The 22316-nt window shown below is 38.7% G+C and overlaps 1 protein-coding gene across 4 annotated transcripts in view; it reads right to left on the bottom strand.

Moving 5' to 3' along the window:
• Positions 1 to 17789, bottom strand: part of LOC308679898 (uncharacterized protein) — a 39284-nt gene extending 21495 nt beyond the window's left edge. The window contains exons 1-3 of one of the 4 annotated variants that reach the window (XR_014028866.1): positions 17617 to 17746; positions 17146 to 17363; positions 913 to 994 (exon numbers count right to left, since the gene is read on the bottom strand). Coding sequence is in view for 2 of the 4 variants with exons in the window: in XM_081347754.1 (XP_081203880.1) it covers positions 913 to 994; positions 17146 to 17214 (151 nt within the window). In the remaining 2 variants the exon portion in view is untranslated. Of the gene's footprint in view, positions 1 to 912; positions 995 to 17145 lie in introns of all 4 variants that reach the window. The other 3 variants (XM_081347754.1, XM_081347753.1, XR_014028865.1) reach the window with 3 other exon arrangements.
• Positions 17790 to 22316: the final 4527 nt, after the last annotated feature.

Genomic DNA, 22316 nt, shown 5'->3' with positions numbered 1-22316 from the left:
CACTGGACATTTAACTTTGAAATTGTCGCGAAATGTACATGACACGACATATTTTGCGTTTTGCAAAAATGTTGCCGCAGGTACGTTTTTCGAATGAGCCTGAGCTGGGACAATCCCATTAAGCAGTCCAGTTTTGCTGTGCTTGTTTGTAAGTGTAATCAATATGGCTATAAAATATTATTAGTATTATTGCTAAATAAAAATACAAAAAAATTAAATAAGAAATATAACTATTGTGATATTTCACTGTTTGCGTCTCACTGAAAATTATGGTTTGTTTATGGTTTGGAGTTTCTAACCTAGAACCAAGCGCATGTATGTGACAGACTATTAAGGATTCAAATAATAACTACTCTGATAAAAGTTTAATCTGTCAATTTTTTTCTGATTATTCTATTTATCAGATACTTTACTTCAATGTGCAAGACGAAAAATGTTATGCATTTCAGAAAATTTCAATAAAGTAATTTTCACAGTTTGAAAGCAGCAGAACCAAATGTATGAAAGTGTAGAATGTTCTGGAGACACACATTCCCTACTGTGAACATAGTAATGATCTACTGCGATCATTTAACTTTTCCTATAATGCCTAATGTCATGTGTACACTTCATTTTTCAGTAATCCCATTACTGTAGATATCAAAATAGCATAGTTAGCCTACATTGAATATAGGGTTTTAATTTGTTTCATTTAAAAATGTAATTTTATGTTTAACAACAAACTTGTTCTGTTAAATGAACACTTCAACTTTTTTGCAAAACTGAAAAGCTTGATTTATAAGAACATAACAGTAACTTTAGTAAATGTATTTTTCTATGTATCATATTTGATTTCATCAATTAGTTGTTGAAGCCCTCCATGCAATAGGCATATGAATGTGTCAAAAAATAAAATAAAATAAAAATACACACCTCTATCGATCTGTGCCAACTCTTGGTTTTCGCCTTCTGAGTCTTCACTCTCCCCCCCTTCCTCACTGCCATGGTAGGAAATCTGTTTCAAAAGCAAAGCAAAGGTCAGACAAACCTGAATCGCCATGATACAAACAAGTAAACTCAGACAGTCACGTCCCACAGCTCACACAAACAAATGGAAAGGGTTATTCATGCATCTGTATTGGCATACAAGTATTGCTTATCATTTGCTATCACAACAAGACCAGTGACTAACACTTGGGCAACTTCTTAGGAAACCTTCTATACCAAAGGGAGAGATTAACTTATGCTGTAAGTGCTGAATGATTCTTGCAAACAAACCAACCTAAACAAAGGGATTATCCATTTACTAAGAAACTCCTAATGAAAATGTGCATGACGATCATCCATGCAAAAGTTGCCTTCATTATGCAAGGGTGTTATGGGTGGTTGCCAGACGTTGCTATGTGGTTCCTAAGGTATTCAGAGTTGTTTTTAGCAAGTTGTGCAGCGGTTGCTTGCATGTCGCAAGTGGCCCCAGTGATAAAAGCCCAAATCTCCATGAGAATCTGTTCACTAGATGTGCAAGTCTATGGGACTTTTGGCCCATTTTGTCATCTGCCTGCTGAACATCTTAAGACTGATTGTTTAAAAGATTAATAGTCAATAATCTGCATGATTCATGTCACACATGGCATAAATAATGTGTGATGTGTTTAATATCCAGTTCAAATCTCTAACCCAAGTATGAGCAATATTTACAGTAACGATTCACAGATTTACACCTTAACTGAGATAAGAGGTGTGATCAGATTAGAATATGTGGTAAAGCAGAAAAGATGTGCTCACTTGCCAAATGAAACCTATTTCAATTTAACTTCAGTGTATGCATTTCCTTGTTTCCTTGTTTAAGTAAAGATCCGAAAGTGTGAAAAGAAGAAACAGAGCGTGAGGTTAAGAGAAGTAAAAACAAGAGGCACACCCAATATACCACAACACCAATTGCTGTGAAACGTTAGCTATGTCCCAAGTGTGTTGGTTCATTTAGACAAGATATTTTAAGAGCAAACCGGTTTCGAAGTCTATCATAGAACGAAAGTATGGAACAGGGATAAAACCCAACAGATTGCACCAGTAAGGAGTTAAGTAACACAGTGCATGGTAATTACCTTGTCCAAGCCCAGCTAACCAGCTGCCATCTGTTCTCAAGTACACACACACACACACAGCCCACTTCTCTTCTCATCTCTTTCGCCTTTCACTAAGCAAACAGTGAGAGAAACTGAATGACTCAAATGTGTCACTCTTTCTCACAGGCTCTAGGATCTCACGGCAGCTCAGGGCCCCCAGAAGAGCCATTTCCACTCGCTGAAATCCAGTCTGTCTCCAATCTCAAAGCCACCACAAATTACCATTCCTCTCCACCAGAGCCCCTGCCAGACAGCGTCTCCGGCTGTACAAAGACAGGCGATTTTCTGTTAATATTCGAATGTATTTGGAAACTTCTGCCCATTACACGTTTCATTCTGGGGTGTTACACAAGATTCAAGGGTAATAATCATACTTAAATGTGCAGTAAGCGATTTATGAGAAACACTGTTTAAAGTGGATTGGACAGAGCACCATAACACACTTGTAGCCAATCAGCAGTAGGGGGCGTGTCCTCTCATGATGGAAGAGAGAGTGAGATTTGAAGAAAGACTGTAGAAAGAGAGATGGCTGAGAGACATTACAAAAGAGAAAAGATCAGAGGAACCAAGATATGCTGTTGTAATGTTATCTCTAGTAACAGCACAGCATGTTGGGGGCGGAGCAATGAAAGGAGGGGCATGTTTGTTTGGAGAAATGTAAAAAAGATTTAACAAGAGAAAAAAATGGGCTGTTGGGTTCCATTTTGCCAAAAACACCCATAATGCACTTTTGATTTTGACACCACCCTCTTGTCGATCCGACTCTAGTTTAATCTGTAGTTTTAACTAAAAGGAGCAGTCAAAAGTCTATCTTGTGATATAAAATGATGCAGTTGGTGTCATCCGAAAATTTTTCCTGACAAATAAAAAGGTATACACAGAGAAAGAGTGCATATTGTTAATTTACCGGCATTGAAACAATACAAACAAAGCTGTTTGAAAATTTGGTGAACATATCCTTTACAACACTAGCTATATATGGCTCTACAATGCTAGAAGGAAACTGCCCAAATCCCAAAGCCAAATGATGATTGAGAAACAATTAAGTGAAGGATCATAATATATCTGTATTGTGACAACAAAAGAGGAATCACTGGAAAGAAAATGCCAACCGGAAATGCTTATAAACATTGTGTATGGCATTAGCAAACCTGTTTTTTAATTTGAATGTAATTAAGTACAAATGTATGCATTTATATTAGGTATGACTTACATTCAACCTGTAAATATTGAAAAATAAACCTTGACATTGTGTTCTTGAGTCACTCTGACAGCATTTACTTTGTGATATTGATCGACTGATGGTACAGTAAAAGTGTTATTTAATGACTTGGTTATGTAAAGCTGTTTTACCATGCCAATAAAGCATGGTTCCTATGACTAGGAACTAAAAGTTATAGCATGTGCCTTTACTGTGCACACCGACCCTCTTTGTGTTATAGCTCTCTCAAGTAGGCAGGGGGTGAAACAATGCCAGCGCTTCAAGCCCTGAACAACACGCTGGCAAGTGACCTTGACTTAATGGTGACAGCCAATCAATAGACCCTCAGTGTCATTATAAATCCAGCCTCGTTCGAACTCACTTCAGTGTTGAGAGAAAACACCACTGATACTAAGTTGACTTCTGCGTGGTTCTTTGCCTGCACTGAAAAGCTCTGCAGACACAAAAGCTGCTGAAAAAGGAGTTGTACACAACAGGAAAAACAGGCTCTGTGTACACTGATGGGCCAAAACATTATGACTGGTCACAAGTGAAGTGAAAATCTCCTAACAAGGACACATTTTAATCTCTGTGTAGATTAGTCAATCAGTTCTCATAATCAACATGTTGGATGCAGGAGAAATGGGCAGGAATAAAGATCTGAGTGACTTTGAAAAGGGCCAAATTGTTGTGGCGAGGCGACTGGATCAGAGTATCTCTGAAACGGGTGTTGAGCGCCCAAGGCTTATTGACGCACAAGGACAACAAAGGCTGTCTAGTCTGAGCCAACAGAAGGTCTACTGTGGCACAAGTCACACAAAATTTGAATGATGGTTATGGAAGGAATGTGCACTCTGCTGCGTATGGAGACCAATCAGAGTGCCTAATGACCCCTGTCCACCGTCAAAACCACCTACAATGGGCACACAAGCGTCAGAACTGGACCTTGGAGCAGTCAAAGGTCGTCTGATCGCACAAGTCCCATTTTCTTTTACATCACGTGGACAGCCGTGAATGTGTGCACCGTTTTCCTGGGAAAGTGATGCACTGTGGAACGACAACAAGCCTGTGGAGGGAGTGTGAAGCTCTGGACAATATTCTGGGAAACCCTGGGTCCGGCCATTCATGTGGACGTAAATTTGACACGTGCCACCTACTACCTAAACACTGTTGTAGACCAGGTACAGCCCTTCATGACAATAGTGTTCACAGGTTGTAGTGTCCTCTTTCAGCAGGATAATCACAATGCACACATTATTCAAGAATGGTTTAAGGAAAATAATGAAGAGTTCAAGGTGTTGCTCTGGCCTCCAAACTCCCCAGATCTCAATCTAGTTGAGCATCTGTGAGATGTGCTGGACCAACAAGTTCGGTCCACAGCGGCTCAAAATCACAACCCACAGGACTTGAAGGATCTACAGCTAACGTCTTGGTGCCAGATCCCACAGGAAACCTTCAGGAGTCTTGTAGAGTCCGTGCCTTGGCGGGTCGGCGCCATTTTGGCAGCAAGCGAAGGACCAATAGGGAGGTGGTCATAAAGTTTGGGCCAATTGCTGTATATGTTACTGCCGGTCAGTTCAACTCTTATGTTCATTGATGGCATAGAGATAATGTATTGTATGGTAAAAGACGACTGACTTATTATTTTGGCTAGTACTGGAACCCTACGCACAAACACACATACTGCTGAGTGACTGGACTAAATTCGGCAGCACAGCATGAGGCCTGTTACCCAGGAAACTATCCCCAGATGGGATGACAACATCTTCACATGAGATTATTCCAGGCATGTGTTTAAGTGAAGATATGTTGACAGAGCTATTCTCAAAATCATCAGCATCAGAGTCAAATTACCCATCAAGCTATTCACTATGGTTTTGGACCGAAATGAAAGCACAGCCTGTTTTTCCTCAAATAATTGTTTAGGCAGTATCTTCCCTTTCACTTAGTAAAAAGTGGTTCAAAGCAGTGCTCACATACCACTGTCTTTGAAGATAGCCATCAACATTTTTCTCATACTATGACAGTATGTTTTTGAAAACCTTTAAATGCTATTCACAGTATGCTTTTCAATTTCAGTTACAAAAGAAGTAGGTTTCAATGAAACGCTCTCAGATTAAAGCATTACAGACCTTTAATATAAAAACAAGAGAAACTGTCTCTTAAAATAAAAGCGCCATGGGCAATACCATGGCACAGTGATAGTGTTACATGGTAATACGACATATTGTTAGTGACTTTTATCGTGCTAGGCAAAAAAGATGCACCAACAAACCAACAAACATGTACTGTACTTGCAGTACTTAACCCAAGTACTGGTAATATAAGGCAACTATATGGGTTAAGGTTAGGTTTAGAGGTAGGTTCAGGGTTAGTACCTAGTTATAACCCAGTTATTGTAGTTGCTATAAGTAGTACATAGTATGTTGCGGAACAGCACTGTAAAATAAAGTGCTACCAACATCTCTTTCACCAAGTTAACTAAGATAACTTGCTGCAAATACAGATTTCAACTAATGTGGGGTCACATATTTCCTCATTTCAAAGATGTTTTAATTGAAAGTGACTAACAAATGTGAGTAAAACGAGCAGCTGTTTGTATATTAACTACAGTATTTTAATATCCTCAAAGATATTATAGCTGTTTCTATCAATAACTATGCTATTTTCCAGATGTATGGATGTAAAGCAAGCTGAAAGTATAAATTTGAATAGGAAAGAATACAACCATTTTCTATCATGGTTACTATTCAACTTTGTCACAGCATGACTGAATTGCATAACTTAAATTCAACAGGCAGCACATTCATTCAGAAACTGATTATTCATCTGAATAACTGACATACAAATTTAGTCGGGCAGGTGAGCGACAGGAATGTGGATGTTCTTCAGTGTTTCTCTTTGTAACTGTACATAAGAGCGCCACAGCGCAGGGCCGCAGTTTTGCTTGAGGTCAGTAGGCATGCATTTGTAGCAGATCTTTCAGTTGAAACATAATCATAGGGTTAAATCAAACCAACATAGATAGCACTGACTGCATGACTTTCTGCAGGGGAGCTGTACTCATGCAGGTGTGAATCACAGGCTTGATGGTTTATCGCCCAGCCCATTCCCTCTGTATTTGCATGTCTTAAGCAGTGGACCTGAACTGATTTGCTTACACATGGATTACACCTTTCCTTCATCTTGGGGAATACATAATTTTCACCAATATGAAGTGCAATTCGGGATTCTCGGGAAAGGACAAACCGTTACAAATAAGCATCATGGCAGTGATGGTATCAGATGGTCATACCATGGTATTTAATGATATACTTCAAAGAATACCATAATATTACTACGGTACCATGTCCAAAAAAACAAACCAAAAATAAACTACTTTTTGTTAGTGATTATCAACTTTATTCTAATAATAAGTAGGCTATGTAAAAAATGCTTTGAAGAAATATTAGCATCATTTATTCTAATGAATTTAAGGTGGAAACTTCCCATAAGGAATATTCCCTGGCTTCAGGCCCGTTCACACCAAGAACTAGATGTCAGGGTTCAGTCACTTCTGTCTAGTGTATTTCTTGGTTCTGTGACAGAGCTCTGTCCTGTTTTGTCATGTCTGTGTGGGCGCGCGTCTTCGAGCGTCCTCGAGCCGTGCGCTTTCTTGTCTGTATGCCTTGTTACATGTGCGGGGAATGGTGTTTGGATCCCGGCACATCTGTCTAGTTTGGTTTCGGTTCTGTGTCGGGATTCGGACATTCATGCTCCTCTGCATGTTTGTCCTCTGTTGAGCTTTCGCTCATTCTCGTCTTGTCAGCATCTGTTGTTGTGTTCTGTGTTCCTGCGGTTCATGTTTTCATCGGCCGCGTGCTTTCATGTCATGATTTGTCTTGTACTTGTCTTGTGTTTTTCACTAGCTATGTGCTTTCATGTTGTCATGTTGTGAACACGTGGCGTATGAGTGTTCTCATTGGCTGCTGTTCATGTCTCGTTTTGTGTGAGCACATGGCGTGTCATTTGTTTAACTGGTCATGTGCTTGTGTTTTTTGTCATGTTTGGTGTGAGCACATGGCTTGTCGTGCGTTTCCTTGTGCCATGTGAACTCCTGCCGATTGTCAAGCCCCACCTACCTTGTTACCTGATTATTGATTAATTTGCCCCACCTGTCCTCCCTCGTTACCTGCTTTGTTGGTTCACCCTATTTATTCTCCCTGTGTTTGCAGTCCTGTGCTGGTTCGTTGTCATATGTATGTCGTATGTTTACCCATGTGTGTTCCTCAAGTCAAGTCAAGTCAAGTCAAGTCAAGTCAAGTCATCCCCTCCCCTCCCCCTCGGGGTAGTTTTGTTTGTATTTTGTTTTATTTTTTGCTTCATAAAAGCCTTTATTTCTTCTGCGTTTGAGTCCTCGCCTCATCTCCTCAACCCCAAACCGTGACACTAGAACTATAATGATAACCACAAAGATATAGTTTTAAAAATCATTCTGAATATAAAAGAATAGCAGCGTCCACACCACAACTATAACGATAACAGCACAGAGAAACAATATCGTTGGAATCAATTTCAGAATGATTTTTTTCCAGCTGATGAACGATGAAATCATTGACAGCCAATCAGAATCCATCTTGCTTTCAGAGCTCGAGCATTTAAAACAGCAGGTAACAGACCCGTAGCCAGAGCGATAGTGTGCGCTGGTGTGGATGCTAATGCTAGTTCTCATTATAGTTATCTTAAGTTATTGTTCTTGGTGTGAACAGGCCTTTTGAATTCAATAATCCCTTAATGTAAGGAAGTTTAGGATTTAAAATGGTAAGTATAATATAAAAGTTTGTTGGTATCCATTAAAGCGATCCCAGACATTTCCTTACGACATAAAAAAGCACAACCCATTTGCATTATTAACATCCGCATTTGCATGCGGGTTTGATGCTGACTACAATGCACTGCTCTTGCAGGTAGAGCTGTTTGCATAGCTTATGGTTCACTCTCTGTGTCCTCCAGCCTTGTTTGAGCTCGTAAATTACAGGGTTGTCAATGTGTTTGTATATGTAACACAATCAGCTGCCCTGTAGCCTCAGGTCGACAGTGCCATCCTGCAAAGCACTGTGGGAACGAGAGAGACGGGGAGGTGTCACTGCTGTCACGGCCTGCTGGATTAGCATTGGCTGAATGTGTGGGGTAGATTAGGGTCAGTGATGACTGTCATGGATTACAGACTTTGGAGAGGGTGTGTGTGTGAATATGATATCAGCTCAGAAAGCTGTTGGCACACAAGTGAGTTGTTAGTGTGATAATGCTCAAAGTTTAATCATGTGACAGTCTTAACGTCTTTGAACTTCTAAAACAGACGAAACAAACACACACATCAGCGCAGTAACATGTCACAGTGCTCTGAACTCTATCCATCATGTGTCCTGTAAAACATCAATAGGTCCTGATTTTGCAGTGGCCTGTAATGAGTGGTAATCGATTACTGTTGACCTTTACTACTAGGGGTTTCACGATTCTCCAAATCCTCGATTCGGTTACATTTATTTTTTTAAAGCACAGGTTGCTATGCCATTTTTAGACTAGACTTTCATGCAATATAATATCTGACCTTTGTTCGCAATATAATGCGAACAAGGTGACAACATAATGTAACTTTCATATCTTCAGTCAATTGGAAACTTAAGCAAAATAACCTGCCATGTAGTTTCTCTTTTGTAACTGTAGTCTTCTTCACAGAAGATGACATTCAAGTTCACAACAAAACAAACTAAAACAACAAAACATATTTTTTAGTGACAAATATCGCTAAATATATACACTGTATTACACTGTATCATTATATTTTTTACTTAACCTGTTAGCGATGTCTTCATGTTTTAATAAATCTGTCATGAAAACAAGTTATTACAGTTTATTTTCATTCAAGCTGAAGTAGAAACAATTCTGTTATTAAAAAGTTGATAAGAAGATAAGAAGTCGTCAAAAGTAAATGTTTTGAAGAATGTCGATAACCAAACATTTGATGGGCTCCATTGACCCATAGTCTATATTTGTTTCCATGCTATGGAAGTTAAAGGGGTCCATCAACTGTTTGGTTACCCATATTCTTCAAAATATCTTCTTTTGTGTTCAGTAAATCATTTTAAAATCTTCATTTTTGGGTGAACTTTTAAGTAAACCCTTTCAGTCACAAAAGAATGCACTGCGGCATCAAAGTTGGTTCCCTTCTGAGTAAGACAAATTGACAAACTGGAAACCCTACAGAGATGTAAAAGTGTTCTGTCAAGTGCGTCATTTGGGACAGGGCCCAGATCTCTCATTATGCGGCAAAAGAGTTAAAACCATGAAAATCTCCTAATGTTGATGGCTAAATCAATGGATTAATGAAGTCCTAAACCACTTTCCCTCAGAGAGAGTCCCTTCTCAGAGTGTAATGGTGTCTGTGATGTCAGTATGCTGTGTAGTGGGCGGTAGGTGAGAGTTGCATGCTGGGCGTCAACACGTGTGTCACAGCCACGAGTTCTGGCTACGCCATCTGCTCAACAGTTTAGGATGGTGGTTAGTCCTGTAATCATGGCCAGTCTCGGTGTCTGTCTGCGTGTGTGTGCTGCAGATCATGTGTGTTCCACAGATAGCAAAGGACTAAGTGTGGCCACTGGAACATGCCACCCTGCTCCTTCCATACACTTATATGCATGCAAACACAACAGTCTTGTGAATCAATCGAAACATTTCAGATGGAAATAAAATTAAAAATTAAAAATCACACTAAAAATGTACTTCTATGATTTCACATACTACACCAGAGACCAGATTACATTTGTTTTTAAATTAAAAATGTTAAAAATTTTACATAACTTCATACATAAATTAATACAACCAACATCATGACCTTAAAAAGATGAAAGGGAATTGTAAAAAAAATAACTCTAACTTTCACCTATGGGTTCTGGGAAATATAAGCAAGCATGCGGATGTTTAAAAATCTACTGAAAATAATATAGCTCACTATGTATGCACCTTTGACCTTTTTTAATGTATTAAGTCTTGAAATCCACAATTTATAATCTTGCATATTATTTAATATTAATATTACATAAAAGAGAATCAGCTACTGAATATTTTTGAGTAAATGTTTTTAGAGCAGAAAAATGCCTCCATTGTGTTCAATGCCATCTGAAACGTTTCTGCTCGTCCTCAATTGATTCACAAGCTATTAAAGAGATAGTCCACCTAAAAATTAAAATCAATAATTCCCCCACCCTCATGTCATTCCAAAACCTATAACTTTAGTAGATATTTTGAAGAATTCTGGGTACCACGGACTTCCAACGTATGGACAAAACACTGACATTTCTCACACAAAAAAATAAATAAATAGAAGAACACCTTTTTTAACAGCACGAGAGAGAGTAAATGACAAAATTTTTATTTCATTCATCTTTAACAGATATCTTCTGGTAAGATTCTCAAACACACCCCTTCTCAAACAAGCAGATGTACGTGCTGTGTGTGCTTTCAGCTCTAACACTTAGCGAGGGTTTCACAGGTCTCAGCATTCACTGATGATATTTATGACCAAGCACAGCTGAATGCAGACCAACTTGCTAACAATGTCCAGCAGAAAGTGCCTAATCACTACCAGCCACAACCCTGCGAGTTTCACATTTACAAAACTGCAGACCTATCAGTGTTAAAAAAGAAGTTGTTGCAATTAGAAAAATAACAGAAGGAAACAATGAGACGATTATACTAATCACTTGACAAATATATCTGATAATGCTTATTATAATTAATTAAATTAATACATTCTAATTACAATGACACGCGTGCTTAATAGCAGACCTACAGTGAGCTGCCAATTACGTCAAAGGCCTATAAAATCTAACGCAGCCCAAATAGCCAAAGTACATTTGTATTTCTGTCTTTAGCTAACCTCTTGGCTTATTCTTGATATTGCCAAATACTTTTTTTTCTTTTTCTCATGCTGACTAAAAACATTACGAGTATCCAACTTTCTGTAGACTGGCTGCGCCTGCTAGATTAAGTGCTTGGCCAACAACATGTAAATGACATTGGGCTAGAATTTCCAGTATTTTCCCTCCTGGCTTATAGAAACACAAACATTTCACAAACTGTTCATGGTTTGGCGGTAGGATTTAGGTGAGTGTGTGAATCCAGCCAACTGCCCTTGCATAATTTTCATGGCTTTTTACATTAAACCTGCACAACTGGCACTAGCGTGTAAACATAAAACAAAGTTCTAAATGAGTCTGATGTGCTTTTCAACAGAGTCGTGCAAGACTAGCAAAGGCAGGTTTGTAACATGGAGCAGTCTGCTAACCATGGGAGTGTTTAGGCTAAGTCCTCTGCGGTCAATTTAAGATCACACCAAAAAAAAAAAAAAAAAAAACAGCCACACACTCACAGCTGCGTTTTTCAATTTCTACACCAGTGCACAAGAACAAACCCATCAAAAGTGGGATCAAGTAAAAGGCAACGACACACTAATAAATTCAAACACAGGAAAGACACACAATAAACAGGGTTTCAAGACTCAAACAAACATACCGTGTGTGTGTGTGTGTGTGTGTGTGTGTGTGTGTGTGTGTGTGTGTGTGTGTGTGTGTGTGTGTGTGTGTGTGTGTGTGTGTGTGTGTGTGTGTGTACTTGTACAACTATCTTTGTGAGGACCAGTTTGAGTTTTAGACCATTGGAGTGAGGACAAAGAGAGGAAGGTGAGGACATTTTGGCCGGTCCTCACTTTCTGAGAGCCTTTAAAGGCCTGTTTGAGGGTCAAGACTTGGTTTTAGGGATAAGGTTATATTTAGGTTAAGGGTCAGGGTTCGGGTTAGGTACCTAGTTGTGATGGGTAAGTGGCTAGAGATTGCATCGTGTCAATGAATGTCCTCATAAAGATAGATGTACAAGAATGTGTGTGTGTGTGTGTGTGTGTGTGTGTGTGTGTGTGTGTGTGTGTGTGTGTGTGTGTGTGTGTGTGTGTGTGTGTGTGTGTGTGTGTGTGTGTGTGTGTGTGTGTTCATGCATAAAGGAGACTTCTGGATGACTTTATCTTCAGGGTTAGCATAGGTTCATTGTTGATGTACCCAAATACAAAGCTCAAAGTTCACTATCAACATGCAATATTAAAGGCATGGTGTGACATTTAGTGAATAGTTATTATATTATACACATTGCATGTCGTATGCAAATTAATACATAGTAAAATCGTCCTTTTTTGGCTCTATCTGCAACGCTTTCATGTGGAGGTCGGAGCTGTGCTTGATACTTGTGTGGAGAGGTGCATTTAAGCCCTGATGCTCATCGTGTGAAAGGGCATCATGTGTAATTTTTCTTCTGGCTTGTGTCTGCAGAAAAACTCCCACGAGGAACTTCTGGTCTACTAAATCTACTCAAACATGACACACTCGGACACTAACACACACACAGCTTCTGTCAGCAACCCAGCAGTCTCAAAGACGTTTCTGGCAGAAGGCCGCACTCCAACCACCGTAATTGTATTTATTAGTGTAAGCCATAGGGTCAAGCTGAGATCAGGACATGTGTCCACTGGTACAGGAATAACAGTCTTTGGCAATGAGTAGTCACCGACGTGATTACCGTACTTTGAACATCTCTAGATCTTGTAAAAAAAAAAAAAAAAAAAAGTTTCTTGGTGTTAATTTGTAATTTAGTAGTTAAGTCATTTATTTCAACCCTTGGTCTTGAAGTAGATCTCAAAGGCGATCAAAATGTAGCTTTACAATACCGTCGTCCAGCTACGAATCCCAGTTTAGCACATATACAAATGCCATACAAACTTAAAATCAACATGAAACGGAAGTCACAAGCCATATTACTTTCATAACTTCAAGAGTAAAACAAGATATCGGTTGAGAAAGGATGTTGGGAGTAGGGATGTGCCCGAAGCTGAATATCTTATTCGGAAAGGTACGGAAAAATGAATAACGTATTCTACGGTGTCCAATAAGGGACATGGTTAGGCTTGCTGTGGTTTTCGATGGCATCCGATTTCACTTCTCACGTGACGAGAGTAAGGAGCGATAACTGACAGGACGATGGCGGAGGATTTGGTGCGCAACAGATCCTGACTGTCATTGACAAATATCTTATCAATAAAGTGCAGTCAGTACCGCCGCTCCCTAAACACAGTGTTCACGAATTCAAAAGCAATTTTAATACCACGCATATTAACAGCTGCTCCCCGATGCCCGCAAATTATATACAATATAATTACCCAACTATATAATTGCAAGAGAACACAAAAGCATTGAAATATATTTTGAAATACTCATATACAGTACATCTCATTTCTATCACTATGTCCCTTTTAGGCCACCGTAGAATGTGTAATTTCCTTACCATACTTGGAAGGGACTTTGTTGTATCCATTAACGGAACGGATTGGATCATAAAAGGTGGCAATTAAATACCAGAATACTGTCAATTAAGACTACATCCATAGTAATCTGAATAAACTTAAGTTTTGGCCTTCTGTCAACACTGATGTGCCATTATTGTCCATTGAATTTTTTTTTTTGAAGATGGATGCTCTCCCAAGTGGATAAATTTGAAAACTACTTGAGGTACTTGAAAACAATGATGCATGTTTAGTCATGTGTTACATATTGTACCCATCTATATATATATATATATATATATATGTATGTGTGTGTGTGTGTGTGTGGTTGTGCTGGAATTGTTGTGTCTGCTATTCACGTTCATAGACTTATTAAAGATACATTTTCCTTGGTACAATCTTCATATAACAGTCCTAAAATATGGACAATTGCATTTTAGACCCTGAATAGCGATTTTGAGTGTGACCTGGACGCACCAGTGAGTGGTGGGATATTTTGCTAATAAAATTACCGTGCCAGAACAAAGCATGGTGTGAGCAATTTATTATGTCTGATCTCTCAATATTATCTCAGTGAGCTTTTATTGTTTTAAACATGAACATTATGGTGACTGAAGAGTTTTCATCAGTTTCAATAGGGCTTTCGCACTGGAGGAATGTTTTCATAGTTCCTATAACTATTGTAAATGTAATGTAAATGTAAATGTATTGGCGGAAGTTCCCGCTTTTTGGCGTGTTCACACCTCAGGAACTGGGAACGATTTTAATTACAGGAACACCTTTTTAGGGGACAAAATAAGCTCCTACTTCAAAGTAGGGTCTAACCCAACACAACATGAACTACCAGTGATGTAAGTGTACACAGACACTCGCCATTTTTAACCGGCTGTGTTAACACACAGCTTACATGAACTAACTCCACAAACATGGACCGACTCAGAAGTCCAAGCGCTTCTCAACTTCTACATTACTGAGTAGTTGACATTGTTGAATGCGGCTGTCGGCCGGCTTACGTCACTTCAGAGTTCCTATTGACGGTGTGCAACCAGGAAAACGGCCCCGGGGGATCATTTAGTTCTCGGGGGACCGCCCGGGTGACTAGTTCCTATAACTGAGTTCCTGCAACTACCTGGTGTGAAAGTCCCTAATGTTGTGGACAAGCAACTTCTGGAAAGGCTTGAAAATGCTAGTGTGGACAGAGACCGTTGTTTCGAAATGAAAACGCCACTTTCAGATATATCCAGATTAAAGTTGACGTAGTCTAATGAGCATTAGTCCCCTTCTAAAACACTGACAAACACACTTTTAAAGAGGTTTTTGACTGGGATGTGAAGGTTGAAGTCAAGTTCACCATGGTCATCTCATCCTATCCTAATGGTAACTCTTCTTTTTCTAATCTGTCCTTATTATTGCCTAAAGCTTTATTACATTAACATTACTAAGCATTAAATGAGCATGTCAACTATTGGCAAGGCTGCATTACCTACTACAGTAAACCATAACTATGCCTAAACAGCTTTGTCAACTGGTTAGCAGCATTAACAAATAGACCAAACCCACGTGGCCTAGACATCAGCCAAAAAGAAAATCCTTTCAAAGGCACAGCAAGTTATTTTTTCTTTGGAATCTTGATAATGAATCTTGCACAATAAGACCAGAATCATGCATTAAAGGGATAGTTCGCACAATAAAAACAATTACTCAGAAATGAAGTCACACAGGTTTGGAACGACATACAGTGCATTCCGTGTATGCTAGGCTGTGTGTACTACTGTATATTTACCCCATCTTCTTCTTTCTTCCTCATAACCAAGACAAGCTGGTCACAGTGGCCTCTCCTATTTCATTCATTACTCATCAGTTTTAAAGTAGCTTTCCATTCTGCTATTGCCACAGACAGAGCCTCCCTTTGAGGAGATAACAACTCACCAGGAAGGAGCTCAAACATGTGGCTGAAGGACACACCTCTCATGACCAATAATGAAACTGGAACAAGCAGTTGGTCAGATCAATCAACTATGGCCCTGTCTCCACCTGGTATTAAGATGCGTTTTGGTCGATCGGATCACAAGTGGACGACGCTAAAAACAGGTGTAAACGGGGCCTAAAATCTTTTGAGCTTGTCGACTTTGGACCACTTCCAGACGCATTCGAACGGATTGCTTTCGTAGTGTAAACGCTCATGTGGTCGATGTGTTCAAACAGCCACAAAAGACGTCTACTCTCCGTCTACTGACCTAATGCGTGAACATTATGCGAAGCGCACACGGGACTTAAACAAAAAGAGTAGTTTTTAAGACGAAAAACGTACCAAGCACAATGTTTCCTCACCATTCCTGATTTATAACACGCATTCACAGCGTTCGCCGTAGTCTTGAGACTATAAGAACAGAAACGAAAGCTGATGCTCTCCGTATGTTTATTTCATCCATTAGATTGAAAGATCTGAAAAAGCCCATGCATTTTCCTGCCTATAGACCCTCCCCTCGAAGAAATCAGGACAGAAGTGGTTGAAAGTGGACAAAAGACACGGATTAAAACACCAGGTGTAAACGCGAATGTGTCTCCCTCGTCTACTTGTGATCCGATCCATAACTCATCTTAATACCAGGTCTAAATCGGGCCTAAAAGTCTAATAAGGAAAATGTGAAAACTGCCAAGAGGACTCAGGCTACATCTTTGTGGAACATCAAACCATGCGCTCAAACAAGAAGCATTCATGCCAATGCCTTCGAGAAAAGTTGGTGTGGTGCATTTATGAACAATTTATAACTTTATAACAATGCAGCATCAGCAGAGAGCCAGCGTTGGGTTCAGTATGTCAAGTATTTATGGATTCCAGAAAGGTGTTGCATTACTTTAAGACTGTTCTTCAAGATGGCGTAATCCAGATGCCAGATTACTTCTGCTAAAACTTTTAACTCATAACTTCATCTGGTTCTTTGGTTTATTTCTTCAAATAATGTTTTTTCCATAGCCTCTGAGGGCATCTTTTCATTTTGTTTGTGGAGTTTCAAGTGTGTGTGTGTGTGTGTGTGTGTGTGTGTGTGTGTGTGTGTGTGTGTGTGTGTGATCGCTTGAGTAAATATGCACAGGAGTCTGAACGAGAGGGTAAATTATAAAACTAGTCTTAGTAACAAATCCACATTGAGCTTAAACATTTTGTAGTACACTGGGACAGCAACATGATCAATAGGAAGCTTCCGTATTTAATTGGAATAAAGGAGCAGTAATAAGACAAAGTGCTTTACTGTAACACTTTGCATTACAGTGTTTATTATTCAGTGCTTATTTATGTACAGTAACACTGTATTGTTAAGTGTGGTCAGTTATTTGAAATCCACTATTTTGGCATAAGAATGTAGGCTAAGTTACATAGCTTCGTGCATCTTGGTCTATAAAGGGTACTTGTATTATTGGTTACAGACAACTTAAATACATTTTTATTTATTTAATATAGTTATTTACTGACTTACCTTTAGTTGAAACGGATGGATCTCATTTAGAGAGTGTCTTCTGAGTTTTTTAGTGAGGGTCTTCAGCATTCTGCCCTTCTTTGATTGTTCTCAGCTTTAAGATCACTTCTTCAAATTACAGATTCCTATCGGATTCATAATTGGATTGATCAGCTCAGCTCTAAGAACAGTCAATGCGTGTATTCAGAGATGTTCAGCTCCATGCAAACAAACTCATGCTGAAACACAAATAAACAACGATCATGAGTTCCCAGAGGCAGAACAACAGCAGATCTCCGTGCAGGAGGGACCCGGTCTGGTTTTAAAATTAAGTCTCATAACTTGGTCTAAACATCCATCACTCTGATGAAGGTAAATTCTTTAAATCGAACTATTTAAGTCCTGTGTGGTGTTGAATTGATCAGCGACAGTGACACTCGTCATCAAAAACGTTTTTAAAATCCAGATGGGTAAAAACAATGTTAATCTTACTCCAAACGGCAGATGGACGATGAAGCTAATGTGTGTGTAATAATAAAAAAAAAAGTCTCTATAGAATCTCAATCGCACTCATACACGCACACACTCACACATACACATACACACACACACACGTATGCGCACTACACATGCAACTCGCGCTAGCTCATGCTCGTCGCGCTCTCTCATTGGTTGCTTAAACCGATGATGTCATTGCGTTCTAAAAGGAGGCGGGACAGCAACATCTTAAAGGGAAAGGAAGAGCTTTCAGGGTCTGGGTCAAGTGAGATGCGTTTCTTTATTCACAAGAAGTCTCAAATCTATCTATCTATCTATCTATCTATCTATCTATCTATCTATCTATCTATCTCTATCTCTATCTCTATCTCTATCTCTATCTCTATCTCTATCTCTCTCTCTCTCTCTCTCTCTCTCTCTCTCTCTCTCTCTCTCTCTCTCTCTCTCTGTATATATATATATATATATATATATATATATATATATATATATATATATATATATATACAGTATATATATTTGAAGATTTCAGATGCAAAAGCCTCTAAGTGCCTTCTGAAATTTTCTTCTAGAATGCTCATTTTTATCAGGTTTGTAATTATATTTAGGTTCAGTAATTTCACTTAAATGGCAATGCAAATTACCTATTAATTGTCAATTAAGTGAAATTACTTAACTTAAATATACAAGCTTTATAAAAATGATCATTCTAGAAGAAAATTTCAGATGGCAGATGGCAAAAAGGATATCTATCTATCTATCTATCTATCTATCTATCTATCTATCTATCTATCTATCTATCTATCTATCTATCTATCTATCTATCTATCTATCTATCTATCTATCTATCTATCTATCTATCTATCTATCTATTAGCAGGAATTGGATGATGTAGACACACACACACACACACACACACACACACACACACACACACACACACACACACACACACACACACAAACACGTTGTACCTCCCACACTAACCCCTAACTCTACCCGTCACACAAAACTTACTGCATTTTTACATTTTCAAAAAAACACCACTCAGTCTGATTTATAAACCAAAAAATGTCCGCACAAGGACAAGGATATTTACATTTGTTTTTAAATTTTTTGTTTGTTTTTTATGCATTTATTTCCCCAAAAAGCTTTGTAATTAAAATAAGTAATTAAACAGTAGTAACTGTAAAAGACTGCTTGTTATAGCCTATTTCTTGCATTTTTCTTTGTACATTTTACATTTTACTTTTGTCCCTACATTTCCCTCTTCTCTGTGTGGAACTGACACATAATGAGAATCGAAGCCTTATAACATCACATGGCTAAATAAATAAATAAATAAATAAATACCAAACCAATGGGGAAAAAAGTACATAAGAGGCAATACAAATTATTAACAACACATTGTCTTAACACTATTTTAACAGAATGCGGTTTCTTGCCGTGTGGTTTTCAAGAAGATTTAACATCTCATTACCTGCACTTAAAAATGACAATTCTGTCAGTAATTACTCTCCCTCATGTTGTTCCAACCCCGTAAGACTTCCATTCATCTTCAGAACACAAAATAAGATATTTTTGATGAAATCTGAGAGCTGGCTCACTCCAAATATCCAAATAACTTGAATCAGTCGTGTCCAAATAACTTAATTAAAGGAGAAGTTCACTTTTAAAATTAAAATTCTGTCACCATATACTCACCCTCATGTTGTTTCAAAGCTGTATGAATTTCTTTCTTCTGCTGAACAGAAAGGAAGATATTTAGAAGAATGTCAGTAACCAGACAGTTTTTTGGTCCCACTGACTTCCATAGTATATTTTTTTCCTACTATGGAAGTCAATGGGACCCAAAAACTGTCTGAAAAAAATTCTTCTAAATATCTTCCTTTCTATTCAGCAGAAGAAAGAAATTCATACAGCTTTGAAACAACATGAGGGTGAGTATATGGTGACAGAATTTTCATTTTAAAAGTGAACTTCTCCTTTAAATTACGTGGAACCACTGTCTATGATTGAATCATGTTCAACCAAAGAGACATTTTTTTTAGTGCTGCTAGGAAATTGATATCTGCCATCCCAGAAAAGTTAGTAAAGACATTGTTAAAAAACCTTTATCAAGTGACGAGAATACTTTTTGTGCGCAAAACCCCCCCAAAAATAACGACTTTATTCAACTCTTCATTTTCTTCTGTGTGTCTCTGAGTGAGTTCACGTAGTGTAACAGCGCAGCACTTCTGGGTTGTACGTCAGAACGGAGGCTCACTATTGGCTGACGCTGGTCATGTGTGTGATGTGTGTGATGCTGGCCAATAGTCCAAGCCTACGTTCTGACGTACAACCCAGAAGCGCTGCGCTGTTACACTACGTAACGAAGTGTACGAAGAAAATGAATAGTTGAATAAAGTCGTTATTTTTGGGGGGGTTTGCGCACAAAAAGTATTCTCATCGCTTGATAAACTTAAGGTTGAGCCACTGCAGTCACTTGGACTATTTTAAACATTGTCTTTACTAACTTTTCTGGACTGGCAGATGAAATTACATAGAAGCCTATGAAGAAGTGAGACAGCTCTCAGATTTCATTAAAAATATCTTAATTTGTGTTCTGAAGATGAATGAAAGTCTTACGGGGTTGTAACAACACGAGGGAGAGTAATTACTGACAGAATTTTAGTTTTTGGGTGAACTAACCATTTAATAAGTATACACTGAGAATAAGGAATGTAGGAACACAATATGACCACTAGAGGACACTGTCTTTTTAAAAATGAATGTGTTGCCTGTGGCTTTTTGTCATGCAAGTCAATACGACTGTTCGTGAATCCTAAGCTTAATAGAGAACAGATGAAGCTGATTGAGGCCAATGAATTATCTCTGTTTGACAGCAGATGTGTATTGAAATGCATGTTTTGAGTTAGGATAGCCGTGCCATGTTTTGCATTTGACTTGTTTAGACTTGGAATTTGGAAATTGGGAATTTGTCCCATAGGCCACTAATATTAGAAACATTTTCAGAGGTAGGAGAATGATGGAAGATTTGACAAGGATCTGTCCAGTGAGAACAGGACACCTGGCACGAACTGCATTCTTTCTATTTACAAAAACATGGTGTGTTAACATTTCTCCAACAGTAAACACACTTTCAATGTAATTAAATTGTCAGTAAAGAAAGAATTTAATTAAGATGATCTGAATTCCGCAGTTGGTCAATAGGAGGCGATGTATGACCGACCACTGATGGAGAGGTCAAGCAAGAATAACAGGAAGTGTGTGTGCGTGTGTGTGTGTGTGTGTGTGTGTGTGTGTGTGTGTGTGTGTGTGTGCGTGTGAGTGCGTGTGTGTTTAACCTACATGGTGAGGAACAAAATGTCCCCACAAATATAGTAAAATGTGAAAATGTTGACATTGTGGGCCCATTTTGTCAGCTTATAAATCATGCATGTAGTCTAGTCTAATGTTTTTTGAAAATGTAAAAATGCAGAAAGTTTTCTGTGATGGTGGGTAGGTTTAGTATAGGGGGAGAGAATATATAGTTTGTACAGTATAAAAATCATTACGTCTATCGAAAGTCCCCATAAAACATGAAAACACAATGTGTGTGTGTGTGTGTGTGTGTGTGTGTGTGTGTGTGTGTGTGTGTGTGTGTGTGTGTGTGTGTGTGTGTGATCAGCAGGAAAATAATGATCAGTAATCATTATTAAAGACAATTATGTCATTAAACAGCTGACGTCAGTTCAGTGTTGATTCAGTTCAGTTCAGTGTGTAAAGTTTAAATTGAGTTATGAAGCAGATCTGCAGAAAATAGGGATGTCATCATCCAGCTTAGTTCAGTTCTTATCCAATAGTGTCAGTGTAGTCAAATCAATAATATTGCTGAATATTAAGTGTTCATATATGGCAACAAAAGGTTCAGTTGATGTAAGTTAATGTTTTAGGTAATGAATGCATGTCAGTGTTAATCTGTACTTCACATTACTAACATTTCAGGTACATTTGAGTTATGAATGAACATGAATTAACAAATGCGCACACATACTGTATGTGCATGTGGCTTGAAGGAGAAAAAATAAATAAATCCAACATGTGACGAGAACATTTCACTTTTAGCCTGCTTATTAGTCATCATGCCCAATAAATGGCAACAACATCAAATAAATCTGTTGCATCCACGTCAGTGCTTTTTTTTCTTCGGGCTCCCTTTGTGCCAAACAGAACTAAAAACAAACTGATGACATGTGGAGCGTTGTGACCTTCACACCCGTGTTGCAGTACACAAACGCTCTCAGCCTACTTGTCCTGAACGACTCTGACTTTCCAGGTGCGCTCAGCCCACACCACCCACCGCTCTCTGGACCAGTTCAACCAGTTCCTCCCCGAAGACTCTCACCCACTGACCCACTGGCGGAAAGCGTGGGCGCCGTGCGTCCCAGAGTCCGCTTTTAGAACGCCAGATGGCTATTTTCTTCCCCAAGCACTCTAAAAAAGAACAGACTTACATAAAACTAGCACTGCTAGGAATGCTGGTCCTGGAGAGATCTGTAGAGAACAAAGGTATCAAAGATGACCTTCAATCTGTGCTTCTTTTCAAAATAACACAAGCGAATGTGTGAATATGAAACAGAGATGAGTCACTTTAAAAAAAAGAGATTGTGGGCCAATGTTCTTGATGATGTGCGAATAAAATAAAAAATAAA

The sequence above is a fragment of the Scardinius erythrophthalmus genome (assembly GCF_964197995.2).
Source record: "Scardinius erythrophthalmus genome assembly, chromosome: 19".
NCBI classification, from domain to species: Eukaryota; Metazoa; Chordata; class Actinopteri; order Cypriniformes; family Leuciscidae; genus Scardinius; species Scardinius erythrophthalmus.
This window is presented reverse-complemented; position numbering and strand designations above follow the sequence as displayed.